Source organism: Rhinopithecus roxellana, chromosome 17 (genome assembly GCF_007565055.1).
Source record: "Rhinopithecus roxellana isolate Shanxi Qingling chromosome 17, ASM756505v1, whole genome shotgun sequence".
Classification (NCBI taxonomy): Eukaryota; Metazoa; Chordata; class Mammalia; order Primates; family Cercopithecidae; genus Rhinopithecus; species Rhinopithecus roxellana.
In genome coordinates, this window is record NC_044565.1 from 10,851,146 (window position 1) to 10,866,208 (window position 15,063).

General features: G+C 52.4%; 3 protein-coding genes across 4 annotated transcripts; 2 read left to right on the forward strand and 1 right to left on the reverse strand.

Annotated features, from left to right (window-relative positions):
* The first annotated feature begins 2,384 nt into the window (after positions 1-2,384).
* Positions 2,385-6,409, forward strand: INO80B (INO80 complex subunit B). 2 transcript variants are annotated; one of them, XM_030921686.1, is made up of 6 exons: positions 2,385-2,530; positions 2,762-2,954; positions 3,509-3,627; positions 3,797-3,966; positions 5,032-5,558; positions 5,823-6,409. In XM_030921686.1, the coding sequence occupies exons 1-6, from the start codon at positions 2,422-2,424 to the stop codon at positions 5,890-5,892; spliced, it is 1,188 nt and encodes a 395-aa protein (XP_030777546.1). In that variant the 5' UTR covers positions 2,385-2,421; the 3' UTR covers positions 5,893-6,409. The 2 variants fall into 2 exon arrangements, with proteins under 2 accessions (XP_030777546.1, XP_010377546.1); XM_010379244.2 differs by lacking the exon at positions 5,823-6,409 and having other exon boundaries at positions 5,032-5,651.
* WBP1 (WW domain binding protein 1) lies at positions 6,187-8,611 on the forward strand. The gene is given in 5 exon segments (XM_010379243.2): positions 6,187-6,380; positions 7,348-7,450; positions 7,578-7,754; positions 7,926-7,987; positions 7,989-8,611. Coding segments are annotated over 5 exon segments (810 nt in total). The 5' UTR covers positions 6,187-6,311; the 3' UTR covers positions 8,388-8,611.
* A 177-nt stretch (positions 8,612-8,788) lies between these two features.
* MOGS (mannosyl-oligosaccharide glucosidase) lies at positions 8,789-12,891 on the reverse strand. The gene is made up of 4 exons (XM_010379245.2): positions 12,299-12,891; positions 11,898-12,124; positions 10,909-11,105; positions 8,789-10,731 (listed from the first exon to the last, which is right to left on the reverse strand). The coding sequence occupies exons 1-4, from the start codon at positions 12,648-12,650 to the stop codon at positions 8,994-8,996; spliced, it is 2,514 nt and encodes an 837-aa protein (XP_010377547.2). The 5' UTR covers positions 12,651-12,891; the 3' UTR covers positions 8,789-8,993.
* Positions 12,892-15,063: the final 2,172 nt, after the last annotated feature.

Consider the following 15,063-nt stretch of genomic DNA (forward strand, 5'->3'; position numbering starts at 1 on the left):
GACTGTACCCAGCTGATCACAGCCTTAGTCCCTTGATACTTTCTGCCTCTCCTGACCTTCTCAACCCTGTCTGGCCCCTCTGCTCGGCTGTGCAGGACAGGTGCTCACTTGTTTCTGTTCCTAGTTCTTTTCCTCTTATCTGTTTACTCTTTCTGGGTGTCTCATATGCTTCCATCACTTGGGGACCTCCAGTATTATGCTGATGACATCCCCATTCATACTTTCATCCTTGGCTTCTCTCAGCTGTTCCACCTCCACCCAGGCATTCCCACAGGCACTTCAAATTCACCTTGGGCAAAGCTAATGATTCCCTTCTTAACTTGCTTCTCTTCCTATGTTCTCTTCCTTACTGAAAATACCATCTTCCCACTAAATACTTGGGCTAGAAACCTATAAATCACTTATTATTATTTGCTTACTGAAGCATCTACTATGTGCCTGTGCCTGCTGACACCCTAGGTATCGTGCGTTCTTGATTTCCTCTATTCCTTGAAAGAGCCCTCATGGGGTGGATCCTACTGTATTCCATCTTATAGAGTTGGATTCTGAGGTTCAGAGAGCTTAAATAATTTTTTTTTTTTTTGAGACGGAGTCTCGCTCTGTCGCCCAGGCAGGCTGGAGTGCAGTGGCCGGATCTCAGCTCACTGCAAGCTCCGCCTCCCGGGTTCACGCCATTCTCCTGCCTCAGCCTCCCGAGTAGCTGGGACTACAGGCGCCCGGCACCTCGCTCGGCTAGTTTTTTGTATTTTTTTAGTAGAGACGGGGTTTCACCGTGTTAGCCAGGATGGTCTCGATCTCCTGACCTTGTGATCCGCCCGTCTCGGCCTCCCAAAGTGCTGGGATTACAGGCTTGAGCCACCGCGCCCGGCCCTGAGCTTAAATAATTTTAAGCTCAAGGTTGCATAGCTAATAAATGGTGAAACTGGGATTTGATAATAGGCTTGTCTGACTCCAAAATCCCTTTTCATAATCACATACTACATGACTTCATCCTGGATTCCCCAATATAATTGCTCATTGATTCTTGGTAATTTTATCACTGAAATGTAAGAGACAAGAGGAATGAGTTCTTTCTTTTTTCACTGCTGTTACCTTGCTCAGACACTCATATATATTTAGATATATGTATATAGGTGTTTTTTTTCCAATTATAAACGTGATATATATTGGCTGTAAGAAAATACATGACAGATCTAGATAGTGAAAGTTCCTCAACCCCAACTTCTACAGTTAACCAATATTAACAGGTATACATTCCTCATTTTTTTCTATGTATTTGCTAGTATATTATGCTTTTAAAAATCAGATCACATAATCCTGAAATTTACTTTTCTTTTCTCTTCTCTTTTTTTTTTTCTTCTTTTTTTGAGACAGAGTCTCGCTTTGTCCATCAGGCTGGAGTGCAGTGGCACGATATCGGCTCACTGCAACCTCCACCTCCCGGGTTCAAGCGATTCTCCTGCCTCAGCCTCCAGAGTAGCTGGGACTACAGGCGCGTGCCACCAAGCCAGCTAATTTTTGTGTGTGTTTTTAGTAGAGATGTGGTTTCACCATATTAGCCAGAATGGGGAATTCACTTTTCTTATTTCATGTATCAACACATACAAACCTACCTGCTTTTATATCTTTTTAAAAATGAGGTAAAATATACACGTTTTATACAAAATTCAAAAGGCGCAAAAGGGTATAATAATAAAAAATAGGTAGCCATCCACCCTTGTTCTCCATCTGCTCATCAGCAAATGACTCTTACCAATTTCCTAGGTAGCCTTCTGGCGCGCCTCATTTCCAAGCTACTTGACATCCCACTGTATGGATATACCAAGTTCATTAGGACACTCAGATTGTTAAAATTCTGTGTCAATCTCATTAATTACTTATCACTCAACTTTTCTTAGCAGTATGGTGTTCCACATTGTACAGCTGCACCGTAATTCATTTATTTATTCCTCTACTTATGAAAATTGAAGTCTAAATACCTAAGAGCGTTTGCTTTGCTCTGCTCTTAGGGCACTCGTGCTGTTTAAGCATTTCGGCCATTTTGTCATCAGTATAATTTATGTATTCCTCCACCCAACTGTGAGTTCCTCAAGGACAGGGGCGGTGTTCATATTCATCTTTGCATCCACTTAGACTAGCTTCCCGCACTTGTTCTGGCGTATACATTCACCAAACTCGAGTTCAATAATTGACTCACCCGCGTTGAGCTCTGAAATCTAGTGTGGGGAGGCGGAGCCAGGGGAAAGCCCTGCCCATCTGGGCGGTCCCTACCTCAGAGGGACCGGAACGTTAGTTGGAAGGATTCTTGTTTCTCAGGGACGATTTTGGACGCGAAGCGTGCCCCGCACAAGGATGGTTGCTACGAACGGGAAGTAACTGGTTATTTTGCTGGCTCCAGTTTTTCCGCGGGGCGGAAAAGGCATGTCTGCGTGTGTCCCAACCATTTCTAGTCCCCTTTCCTTGCAGGACCTCATGAGTAAGCTGTGGCGGCGTGGGAGCACCTCTGGGGCTATGGAGGCCCCTGAGCCGGGTAAGCGCGGATAGATCAAGCAATTTAGGCCGTGTTAGAAAAGAATTCCCGTTCTTTCTCCTCGGAGAGTCCAGGGTACTTCGGCCACAGGTGGGAAGGAGAAAGGCAGTGCTGTTGTTATGGTAACAGAGAGTACTGCGGAAAGGGTGGGATCGGTAGGGGCTTAGGTTATTCAGGGGCTTCCCCTGCCACCCTCCGGCCGAACACTGTCGACAGGCGTTCCTTCCGCAGGAGAAGCCCTGGAGTTGAGCCTGGCGGGTGCCCATGGCCATGGAGTGCACAAGAAAAAACACAAGAAGCACAAGAAGAAACACAAGAAGAAACACCATCAGGAAGAAGACGCCGGGCCTACGCAGCCGTCCCCTGCCAAGCCCCAGCTCAAACTCAAAATCAAGCTTGGGGGACAAGTCCTGGGGACCAAGAGGTGAGGCCAAGAGGGTCAAGGTTTTTTTTTTTTTTTTTTTTTTTTTTTTTTTTTTTTTTTTTTTTTTGAGACGGAGTCTCGCTCTGTCACCCAGGCTGGAGTGCAGTGGCCAGATCTCAGCTCACTGCAAGCTCCGCCTCCCGGGTTCACGCCATTCTCCTGCCTCAGCCTCCCGAGTAGCTGGGACTACAGGCGCCGCCACCTCACCCGGCTAGTTTTTTGTATTTTTAGTAGAGACGGGGTTTCACCGTGTTAGCCAGGATGGTCTCGATCTCCTGACCTCGTGATCCGCCCGTCTCGGCCTCCCAAAGTGCTGGGATTACAGGCTTGAGCCACCGCGCCCGGCCGGGTCAAAGTTTTATAAGGGGAACTTTAGGAGCAGAGAAAGTAGTTAGAAGCCGACTGGGCTTCCTAGAAGACCGAATGGACACTGTGACTTCAGGGTCCAGGTTTAGGCAGCAAGAGTCTAAGAGGGTGGGGAAAGTTGGGTGGAGCTACTGCGTAGGAGGAGGAGACGCTTGCTCATTTTAAAGAGTAGTGTTGCTTCTCTGCAGTGTTCCTACCTTCACTGTGATCCCAGAAGGGCCTCGCTCACCCTCTCCCCTTATGGTTGTGGATAATGAAGAGGAACCTATGGAAGGAGTCCCCCTTGAGCAGTACCGTGCCTGGCTGGGTGAGAAGGATCTGGAGGTGGGGAAACTGGGTTTCTTACTATACCCGCCTAAGGAAAGAAGGTTGGTTCTGAAATGGGTTAAGATTTTCCATATCCCAGTATTAACTCAGCCAAATTGGGGTGCACCATCTGAACAATTCTATTTTTCTTTCCCCAACTTCCTTCCCAGATGAAGACAGTAATCTCTCTCCCTCTCCACTTCGGGACCTATCAGGAGGGTTAGGGGGTCAAGAGGAAGAGGAGGAACAGAGGTGGCTGGATGCCCTGGAGAAGGGGGAGCTGGATGATAATGGAGACCTGAAGAAGGAGATCAATGAGCGGCTGCTTACTGCTCGACAGGTATGTTGGCTCATTGTTTATTCACTCACCAAAGTATACAGTATTGAGAACTCTCCACGACCCAAGCACTTTGCATGGCAGTGGGGATATCGATAGTGGAGAAAAGAGATAAAGTTTCTGTTCTCCTGGAGCTAGTATTCTAGTGTGTGTGTTGAGGGGCTGGGAAGTAAATAAGTAAATAAATAATTTCAAAAAGCTATATGGTTTATGACAGAAAGAATAGGGTGATGAAATAGAAATGGCGTAAACAAACAAATAGAAAATGACAGAAGAGAGACATTAGGGTAGTTAGAGAAGGCTTCTCTGAAGAGATAACATTTGCAATACCAGAGGAGCTTTTCCAACAGAGACCAGCAGGCGCACAGACGTTGAGACTGGAACATGTCTAGCAGAGTAAAGGAGAAGAAAAACTGGACAAGCTACTGAAGGGCTGTACGCAGAGAAGTGACATACTTGGTTTACATTTCAATAGATTACTCTGGCATCCTTGTAGAGAATGAATCTCCGTGGAGATAAGAGATAGAAGTATGGAGACCAACTAGGAAGCTGTTGAAGTAATCAGCCGAGAGGCAGTGGTTGCTTTAACCAAGACCAAAGTGGTGGAGATGGAGAAAATCATATGAAATATGGCTATATTTTGGAAGTAGATACTTTTGGGGAGGGGAATGGAGAGAAAATATATCAAGGCTAAGCCTGGGATTTTGGCTTCAGCAGTTATCCAACTGATACTCTTTACTGAGATAAGATTAGAAACAACAGATCTCTGGGAAAGCTGGTACGGTTTTGGTGCACAGGTCAGGCAGGCAACATTATTGATGCTTCTCCCCTTGAGAGTTAAGGACCTAAAGCTGAATGTCAGGAGATCTGGGATGAGGCAGTATTTATGAAGAGGAACCTATGGAAGGTGTCCTGGAGAGGGTGCTTATTAATATCCCGTCTCCCAAGGCCTGCGCTGCTCAAGATCCTGCCTTCCATGTCCCTTCTTTCCCCTCCCCCGATCTGGCCGACCTCGCCTCTCCATCCTCCTCCATTTTCAGACAGCACCCCGTGTCTGTCTCTCCCTAGCGAGCTCTGCTCCAGAAGGCGCGGAGTCAGCCTTCCCCGATGCTGCCGCTGCCTGTGGCTGAGGGCTGTCCAGCTCCTGCCCTCACAGAGGAGATGCTGCTGAAGCGCGAGGAGCGGGCGCGTAAGCGGCGGCTCCAGGCGGCGCGGCGGGCAGAAGAGCACAAGAACCAGACTATCGAGCGCCTCACCAAGACTGCGGCGACCAGCGGGCGGGGAGGCCGGGGAGCCGCACGGGGCGAGCGGCGGGGAGGGCGGGCTGCGGCTCCGGCTCCCATGGTGCGCTACTGCAGCGGAGCACAGGGTACCACCCTTTCCTTCCCACCTGGCGTCCCCGCCCCCACGGCGGTGTCTCAGCGGCCATCCCCCTCAGGCCCGCCTCCGCGCTGCTCTGTCCCCGGCTGTCCCCATCCGCGCCGCTACGCTTGCTCTCGCACCGGCCAGGCACTCTGCAGTCTTCAGTGCTACCGCATCAACCTGCAGATGCGGCTGGGGGGGCCCGAGGGCCCTGGATCCCCCCTTTTGGCTACGTAAGGCCCTTACCTAACCTGGACTCTGCGCCCTGTCCCATGCCCGCTCTTGAGTGTCTTCCCCACCCTATTAAATTTCATCTGGTGCTTTGGCTTGTACAGAACTGGGGGAGTGGGATGTTGTGGGCAGACCAGTCTCCGGTATACACATGTTTTGCCCCTGTCGGAGCTTGCGTCGATGCCTGGGGCTTGGAAAGCACCGCAAGAAACTGGGCTGGTTTGCGCCCAGAGTCGGACCGACTTTTGGGGCCCCGCTTCTTACAGGCGGGATTACCTGGCAGTCTCCGGCATTTGGCGTCATTCCGAAGACATGGCGCAAGCCAATCAGCGGTAACCTTGGTCTTCGGGGCGGCTGTTCGTTGGTTGATATGTCAGAGCCTGTTCTGCTGTCTATATTGGCTAGTGCCGCTGTCAGTCAGGGTCGTGGGTCGAACCTTCCCCTACTCTTTGTCTGTACAAGCTCTTGTTGTCTGGGAGAGCGGCGAAGGCGCTGCTGTGGATTGGTCACAGGGAGAAACCTATTATCTGTTCCTATTGGCCTGTCCGTCAAGGGACGATGCTGATTGGTAGGGCAGAGCAATCTGAGTCCTAGTTGGTGGAGTTCTCCCCGGATGGAAGCTTAGGCCGCGTAGTGATGGTGGCGGCAGCGAAGATGGGCCGGGCAGGGACCATGGCGGTGGCAGCAGAGGTGGCAGGGGCGGGGCGGCTGGCGGTAGAGGAGGCTGTGGTCCTCAGGGGGCTGTAGGTGGAGGCATGGCTCAGGCCAGCAGCGGGAACGGCAGCGCGGAGGCCTGGGGGGCACTTCGGGCATCTCAACAGCAGGTATCCCAACAGCTCCAAAGCCTATCACGACAGCCATTTGTCTTTCCCCTTTCCTTGTCCCTTCCTTTTGGGGGTGGGGGAGGAACTCACGGAGCCAAAGGTACTGTGAAGTTCCTAAATATCTCCCACTCTTTGTCTAAACTTTGTAACGTAGATGCAGCAGACTTTTTCTGTAGCCTCATAGACCCCATCCCATGTCTGCAGTGGAAGCTTGCGGTGGCTCTCCAGTGATCAGAGGCATAGTGAGGCAGGCCCCAGGGAGGCTCCCTCTGTCTTGCAACAGTTATTTGTGATCTTTTTCTATGTGCCTGTTGTCACAACAGAGTCCGGCAGCGTCTTCTCTTGAGGGAGCAATTTGGAGAAGAGCTGGAACCCAGACTCGCGCCCTGGATGCCATCCTTTATCATCCACAGCTTCCCATCTGGTTGGGAGCACTGCTCTGGGTCTCACACTGTCCCTCCTCTGTCCTAGGGAGCCTGAGGCCCAGGGGTGGAAAGATCCAGTTGGGGGTGGGGGTAGTGAACTGCGCAGGATAATGAAAGCAACTTGCTTTGGAAATGACCTTCCCCTGCCCGTTGTCTGAGACTGAGATTATCTCAGACTGTCTTCTGGCTTCTGCCAAAACACTCCCTTAACAGAAAGCACCGGGGGGATGGGGGTAGGGGGGTTGGGGAGGGTGAGGCTTGAGTGTGAAGGAAGTCTCATATATGCAGACCTGAAATCTCCCTCTTTGTATGTCCAAACTTTTGTCTTGTTCTCTAGACTGATTCTTGCTATTCCAAATCCTCTTCCACGTTGACAGCCCTTCAGATATTTCAACACTCCTCTCAGCATCCTCCACTTCCCCCATCTCTCCAAGCTGAACTTGGTTGACAGGGTGGGATTGTGTATGTGCATGCAGGAGGTGGGGGTGGACAGTGCCCTGCGCTGGAATCCCCCTTAGTTCTAAGTGCCTCCTTGCCCCCAGCTTCGAGAGCTGTGCCCAGGAGTGAACAACCAGCCCTACCTCTGTGAGAGTGGTCACTGCTGTGGGGAGACTGGCTGCTGCACCTACTACTATGAGCTCTGGTGTAAGTCCCCAAGAAGGCTGTTTCCAAGTCCCTGTGCCCACCCTCCCTTGGACCTCAGAATTTCGGCCTTCAGGGCCCCTTCTCTGCATGAAAGATGCTTGAGTTGCTCCCTCCTTGCCTCTTGCAGGGTTCTGGCTGCTCTGGACTGTCCTCATCCTCTTTAGCTGCTGTTGCGCCTTCCGCCACCGACGAGCTAAACTCCGGCTGCAACAACAGCAGCGGCAGCGTGAAATCAACTTGTTGGCCTACCATGGGGCATGCCATGGGGCTGGTCCTTTCCCTACTGGTTCACTGCTTGACCTTCGTGAGTGACTTGATGCTCTAGGTCAACTACCAGTGGCCCTCCCCAAACCAGGACCCCAAATCATCTGACATTCCCTTTTCTACACATTTCAAAGTATTTTTCCCTAATATAAAAACTAGCATCCTATACCTGGTTGCCTTCAACCAATTATGCCAATTTTCTCCCCTGCAGGCCTCCTCAGCACCTTCAAGCCCCCAGCCTACGAGGATGTGGTTCACCGCCCAGGCACACCACCCCCCGGCTTATACTGTGGCCCCAGGCCTCCCCTTGACTGCTTCCAGCGAACAAACCTGGTGTTCCTCCTCATCCAGCTGCCCTGCCCACTTCGAAGGAACAAATGTGGAAGGTGTTTCCTCCCACCAGAGTGCCCCCCCTCATCAGGAGGGTGAGCCTGGGGCAGGGGTGAGCCCTGCCCCCACACCCCCCTCCTGTCGCTATCGCCGTTTAACTGGTGACTCCGGTATTGAGCTCTGCCCTTGTCCTGCCTCCGGTGAGGGTGAGCCAGTCAAGGAGGTGAGAGCTAGTGCCACCCTGCCAGATCTGGAGGACTATTCCCCTTGTGCACTGCCCCCAGATTCTGTACCGCAGGTCTCTCCCATGGGGCTGTCCTCCAGTGAAGGGGACATCCCATAAGTAGTTTTGAGAGGGTGGGTGGGTTACTTGCCCACCAGAAACAGCCCTAGTCCCACCTCCTTGCATTCCCTTTGGCCCCTTCCTGCCTACCTAGAATCTGCCTGAAAGGGCTGGAGCCCTGAAGAGAGGGGCAGTATTTGGGGGACTGTGCTAGCTTTACCCCCGCAAGACATCAAGACATATACACAGGAGCCTTTGATCTCATTAAAGAGATTTGAACCAGCCACTTGTGGATTTGGGTGGACTAAAGCTCAACTCACTGCATTGCACTTGACCTGACTGGATTTGAAGGGGACAGGTTATGGCCACTTGACCCCACCTTCCCTGAGGACAGCAGACAATCCTGAGGCCTGGACTGACCTAAGGCCTCTTGGTGAGGCAAATCTGGCAAAAGCAATAGAGTTCAAAATGTTTTTTCCAATTTATTTAGAAAAATAGACTCTGAATTCACATTCACCCCAGGGCTATGTGGGATGACAGTAAGGAGACACCTGAGATGAAATGAGGAAGGTTTGAATTACTGGTATCCAAGGGACTGGGGGCAGAAGCCAGAAGCCTTTGTCCCTCTAGAGCCAGAGTGGCCTGGCTCCCCTCCTCTCCCTCCCTTCAGTAGTCTTCAGCCATAGCCAGTAAGACAAGGCTGGTCCAGCCGTGGAAAGGGCGGCAGCCCATGCCTCGTCCATCTCGGTCACTATACTGCTCCCAGAGAAAGCCTGTAGCCTGGTACTGGCGCCATACATTGCCTACCACATTGGCACGGAGCTCACTGTGGAGTTTGGCAGCCCGAGCCTGGTGAGGACCCTCCAGATGCCCATAGTGGTGGAGTGCTCCCAAAGCCAGGTAGTTGACATTGAGCCACACAGCACCCCGCCAGTAGGGGGGATCATGTTCTGAATTGCGCTGGCCATAAAAGGAGCTGGAGGCTGCAAGGGAGCGTAAACCAAAGGGGCTCCAGAGATGGCGGCTGTCAGCTAGAATGTCCAGCAGGGGCCCAAGGCGGGATGAGTTGGGGTCCAGCAGTCGCAGCAACAAGGGAAAAAGACTGACATAGCCAAGGGCATCTACATACTGCAGTCGAGGTTGGGGCCGGCCCACCACCCGAACCAGCCCCTGAGGGGGCCTGGGCTTCAGCTGTACTGCTTTTGTGTGGTTCCCGAAGTCTGCAAAGACTCCTAGCTCTGGGGCCCAGTGCAGCTCATCCAGGCTCTCTGCTGCCTCCAGTGAGGCAGCCAGTGGGCCCAGCTCAGCAGCCACCTCAGCCTCGCCCAGATACTCTGCCAGCTGCGTCAGCACACGGGCACCCAGTGCCACCCAACATCGCAGGTCCAGGTGCCGTTCGGTGACTGAAGGGTGTGAAGCCCGGGGGTAGTCATCCAGCCCAGAGGGTAGGGTCTTGGGGTTCAGTAAGGTTGGTAAGGCAGGGTCCCGTCCCCGCCAGCGGTAAGATAGTGGAACTGGGCCTGCCTGGCTCTGATGAAGCCAGGAGAACCAGGCATGCAGGCGGGGGAAGGCCTTTCGGAGGAAGGCCAAGTCGTCAGGGTCACCAACCTCTAGCATATGGGCTACAGGCAAAAGTAGGGTTGGGGGGTTGGCATGGACTGCTCGTTGCACTAGGAATTCTGGAGGTACCCGGGCTCGGGCCTCATCCCCCAGTATCTGCTCCCTCCCAATCCAGCCATCAGCATTTAGCAGCCCCAGCCAGTGGCCCAGGGCTTCCCGGGTGAGGGAGGGATCCCACCGCTGAACCACCAGCTGGTGAAAGCCCTCATCCCAAAGGAAGCCTCGTGGGAAGAATGACCGGGAAGGCACCGCTGTAAAAAGAGGTAGGGGTGGAAAGAGGGCTGGGTCCACCTTCTGCTCAGACCCTTCCACCCCCATGTCTGGCAATACCAGTCCTTGTCCATAGAAGTAGCCAATTCCACCAAGGAGGCTGCTGAGGGCAGCCTGACCCAAAGCCTGCTCACCAGGGCTCAGGCCCTTCTCCTTCAGCTGGAAGGTCTTCTCAAAGCGCTCTCTAAAGGCTTCAGCATGGCTCTCCAGGGCATGGGTCAGTAGACTGCCTGCCAGTCTTGGTAGGACTTGATTTCCTCCTGCCTGGGCACTGCCCGATTCAAACACAAACTCTATGGAAAAGGGAACTTTCAGGGTCACCTGCTGTATCAAGAACTGCCCCTGCCCTTGCCCACTTGGGCCTCTGTCCTCCCACTTCAGAGATCCTGGCAAGCCGAGGTAGTGTTCAGGGGAGGCCCCTGGGGGCCGATGCTGAAACCAGCTATTTAGGCGACTCTTTACCATCTCTGTCAGCAGGGGCAGTCCTGGGTTGGAGGTCCAGAAGACATTGTAACTTGAAAGGGAGAAGATAAATAGGAAATATTATTCAAGAGAAGGCAGTGGGCACTATAAAGAGAAATACGAAATGTTCAGGAGTCAGGTTGGGAGGTCTCAGGCAGGGGACATGGAGACTAGTGAAAATGGGAATAACCACCCCTTCCATCCCTGAACATTCTCTTCCCCCAATTACCTGCCATACTTGGGGGCTGTATCCCCTGGACTAGTTGGTGGCAGAAGTGTAAAACGGAAGTCACCAAGTTCACTGGTGTGCCCACTGATGAACTTCAACTGCCCTTTGGACCCAACCTCTGGTATTAGGACTTCATTGCTATCTGTCACCACATAGAAGAACAGGGAGACCAAAGGGATGGCAGAGGTACCTGAGGCCTAAGTGATCAAGGAGGACAGAAAAGAACAGTGTTAGACCGGCATTCTCTCTTGAGAATCAGCCTTAGTGAGGGAAAGGAACAGTAGGCAGGGGTAATGTAAACAACATACATCTGGCAGTACTGAGGGTCACTGAGGGTAACCAGGTACACCCAAGTGGGATGAGATAAAGAGCCTTACACTGGGTGCCCTGGAAGGTAACAGTATACTTGTGTACTATGTCCTACACTAAGAACTCTACACAGTTTATTTCATTTAATTCTTTTTTTTTTTTTTTTTTTTTTTTGAGACATAGTTTCGCTCTTGTTGCCCAGGCTGGAGTGCAATGGCACGATCTTGGCTCAGTGCAACCTCCACCTCCCGGGTTCAAGCAATTCTCGTGCCTCAGCCTCCTGAGTAGCTTGGATTACAGGCATGCGCCACCATGCCTGGCTAATTTTGTATTTTTAGTAGAGACAGGGTTTCTCCATGTTGGCCAGGCTGGTCTCGAACTCCCGACCTCAGGTGATCTGACAGCCTCAGCCTCCCAGAGTACTGGGATTACAGGCGTGAGCTACCGCGCCCAGCCTCTTTTTCATTTAATTCTTACAGTCCTGTGAGTTAGGTGCTATTATTATCTACATTTTACATTTTACAAGCAAGGAAATCAAGGCTTAGAGATGCTCACAGAGGCAGTTGTTTAAGGCAGGATTTAAGCCAGGCAGCCAGAGCCCACTTCATGCTGCATTTGCTGGCAGCAAGGGAAGGATAGAGGGGGTCTGGGCTGAGAAAAGGGTGTCCTGAGGCCCTGACCTGAGGCTCTACAGTCACTCTCCAGCTCCAGTCCCCTCCGTGCTGACCCCCAGGCCTCTTGACGAACTCAGTGGTGAGCCTTAAGGCCCCATCCTGGATGTGCTGCCGCCCGAAGGAGAGGCCGTCGTGGAACTCCCAGCCATAGGGACCCACACCGTCCCCCTGCTCACACGTGTGCCTGAGCTTAGGAGTCCCCGGGGTGGTGCCCTGCTGCGCCCACATCAGTCCTGGGGGTAGAATGGCCACGTAAGTCAAAGAGCAGGGGAACCTGTCCCTCCGGGTCTCTGGGTCATCCCTCTTCATAACTCTCCTGATCCATTCCTCCCGACCCTTGATCTGGCTTCAAGCTGGGGCGCCCAGATTAAGAGTCCGCCTGCCTGCCCGCCCTGGGGCCCGGTTACCGGTGAGGAGTGGCTTCGGGCTGCGGGTCTTCATGCCGAAGTAGACGTGAGGGCGGTAGGTTCCCCAGAAGAGGTCCGGGGCCACGGCGGGGCTGGAGGAGTTGGCAGGCAACACAGGAGGCGCGGAGTGCAGCGTGACCGCCCGCCGCGCACGGTGCCACGCCAGCACCCAGCGACCCGACATGCCCAGGGCCAAAGACAGGACCACGACGGCCAGAGCCACTCCTCCAGCCGTGCTACGCGGCCCGCCGCCCCGGCCGTCCCGTCGCCCGGGGCCTCCCCGAGCCGCCCTCTCGACTGTCCGCACTCCCTCTGCCGGCACTGCGCGGCGCCGCCGCTCGCCCCGAGCCATCCTGGCACTGAGGTCCGCGTCGCGAGAGCTCAGAGAGGCGGCAGTGGAGCCGGGGTCCTGCCTTGCCTCTCCGGCTCCAGCTTCTCGCCCCAGCGACCACCGTCCGGTCAGTGACACCTGCCAGCCCGCGCCTGCGCCTCCGCCTCCGCGTCAGCCTCCCTCCGGAAGTCCCGCCCCGCCACGTTAGGTTAAGTCCCAGAGTCCGGAACCACTGCCTGCGGCTTGGCATAGGGTTAGTCTACAGCGTTCGTCCTGGGCGTTGGTCCACCGGGACTACGCTTATCTGGCAACTCCATGGAGTTCACAGGCTCGGAAAAACCAATCTAGCGTTGGGCTGAGGCATGAGAATCGTTTGAATCCGGGAGGCGGAGGTTACAGTGAGCCGAGATTGTGCCATTGCACTCCAACCTGGGCGACAGAGCGAGACTTCGTCTTGGAAAAAAAAAAAAGGACTGATGTGGCCAGGCTCGGAGGCTAACATCTGTAATCCCAGCACTTTGGGAGGCCGAAGCAGGTGGATCACCTGACATCAGTTCGAGACCAGCCTGGTCCATTTGGTGAAACCCCATTTCTACTAAAAATACAAAAATTAGCTGGGTGTGGTGGTGGGTGCCTGTAATCCCAGCTACTCGGGAGGCTGAGGCAGGAGAATTGCTTGAATCCGGGAGGCGGAGGTTGCAGTGAGCCAAGATCGGGCCATTGCACTCCAGCCTGGGCAACAAGAGTGAAACTCTGTCTCAAAAAAAGAAAGGAAAGAAAGAAAGAAGGAAGGAGGCCGGGCGCGGTGGCTCAAGCCTGTAATCCCAGCACTTTGGGAGGCCGAGGCGGGCGGATCACAAGGTCAGGAGGTCGAGACCATCCTGGCTAACACAGTGAAAACCCCGTCTCCACTTAAAAAATACAAAAAATTAGCCGGGCGAGATGGCGGCGCCTGTAGTCCCAGCTACTCGGGAGGCTGAGGCAGGAGAATGGCGTGGACCCGGGAGGCGGAGCTTGCAGTGAGCTGAGATCCGGCCACTGCACTCCAGCCTGGGCGACAGAGCGAGACTCCGTCTCAAAAAAAAAAAAAAAAAAAAAAAGAAGGAAGGAAAGGAGGAAAGAAAATACTGATGCTTTATGCAACACGACCACTTATATTTCACTGTAATCTGACTTCTGGCCCCACTCTCCACTGGTGGTAGACTTTTTGCTTATTAAACAATCATCTGACCAAACCCAGTGGTCAGTCCTGTTTTTGTCTTTCTTGCTACCATTGCATTTGTCCACATCCTTATTGTAGCACTTATTACATACCTGTTTCATTATTCATCTTTGTATCACAGTACTAATCAATTATAGGTGTAAGGTAGATGCTAAATATTTATAAATTCAACAAATGTTTATTGTATACCCTATATTGCATTATGCAAGGTGCTGGGGACTCAGAGAAAATGGCCCCAACCTCAAGTTCACAATCTAGAAGCACAATGCCAGCACTCAGTGCATGTTCAACCATCCCCATTTTTTTAATTTGATTTTTTTTTTTTTTTTTTTTTTTTGAGACGGAGTCCTGCTCTGTCACCCAGGCTGGAGTGCAATGGCGTGATCTCGGTTCACTGCAACCTCTGCCTCCAGGGTTCAAGTGATTCTCCTGCCTCAGCCTCCCGAGTAGCTGGGATTACAGGCACCCACCACCACGCCCAGCTAATTTTTGTATTTTTAGTAGAGATGGAGTTTCACCAGGTTTGCCAGGCTGGTCTCGAACTCCTGACCTCAGGTGATCCAACCACCTCAGCCTCCTAAAGTGCTGGGATTACAGGTGTGAGCCAACACACCTGGCCAGACCACACCGATTTTTACAGATGAGGAGAGTAGTTAAGATTGACCCAAAATAACAGCCAGTTAATTTTGGAGCTGGGGAACTCAAATCCAGGTTGTTCTTTTGACTTTAGAATAAGGCCTCTTAGGCCGGGCACAGTGGCTCACGCCTGTAATCCCAGCACTTTGGGAGGCCAAGGCAGGCAGATCACCTGAGGTCGAGAGTTCAAGACCAGCCTGACCAACATGGAGAAACCCCGTCTCTAGTAAAAATACAGAATTAGCTGGGCATGGTGGTGCATGCCTGTAATCCCAGCTACTCGTGAGGCTGAGGCAGGAGGATCACTTGAACCCAGGAGGCAGAGGTTTCAGTAAGCCGAGATCGTGCCATTGCACTCCAGCCTGGGTGACAAGAGCGAAACTGTCTCAAAAAAAAAAAAAAAAAAAAAAAAAGGAATAAATAAGGCCTCTTAGATATAACAGCAGTTACTATGCTCCCAGCAATGTTTTAGGCACTTTACAGATATTAATTCATTTAATCTCCTCAACAGTCCAATGAGGAAAGTACTATTATTTTCATTTTACAAATGAAATAGGCACTGAGAGATTAAATAAT

What these genes read in the sequence shown, in the direction of transcription:
- INO80B (XM_030921686.1), top strand. Translation starts at nt 2,422, where the DNA reads ATGTCTGCGTGTGTCCCAACCATTTCTAGTCCCCTTTCCTTGCAGGAC. An exon ending in CAAGTCCTGGGGACCAAGAG is followed by an intron (nt 2,955 to 3,508) that starts GTGAGGCCAAGA and finishes GCTTCTCTGCAG; the next exon opens with TGTTCCTACCTTCACTGTGA. An exon ending in GGCTGCTTACTGCTCGACAG is followed by an intron (nt 3,967 to 5,031) that starts GTATGTTGGCTC and finishes GTCTCTCCCTAG; the next exon opens with CGAGCTCTGCTCCAGAAGGC.
- MOGS (XM_010379245.2), bottom strand. Translation starts at nt 12,650, where the DNA reads ATGGCTCGGGGCGAGCGGCGGCGCCGCGCAGTGCCGGCAGAGGGAGTG. An exon ending in CCCGAAGCCACTCCTCACCG is followed by an intron (nt 12,125 to 12,298) that starts GTAACCGGGCCC and finishes TTCTACCCCCAG; the next exon opens with GACTGATGTGGGCGCAGCAG. An exon ending in GAGTGACTGTAGAGCCTCAG is followed by an intron (nt 11,106 to 11,897) that starts GTCAGGGCCTCA and finishes TTGATCACTTAG; the next exon opens with GCCTCAGGTACCTCTGCCAT.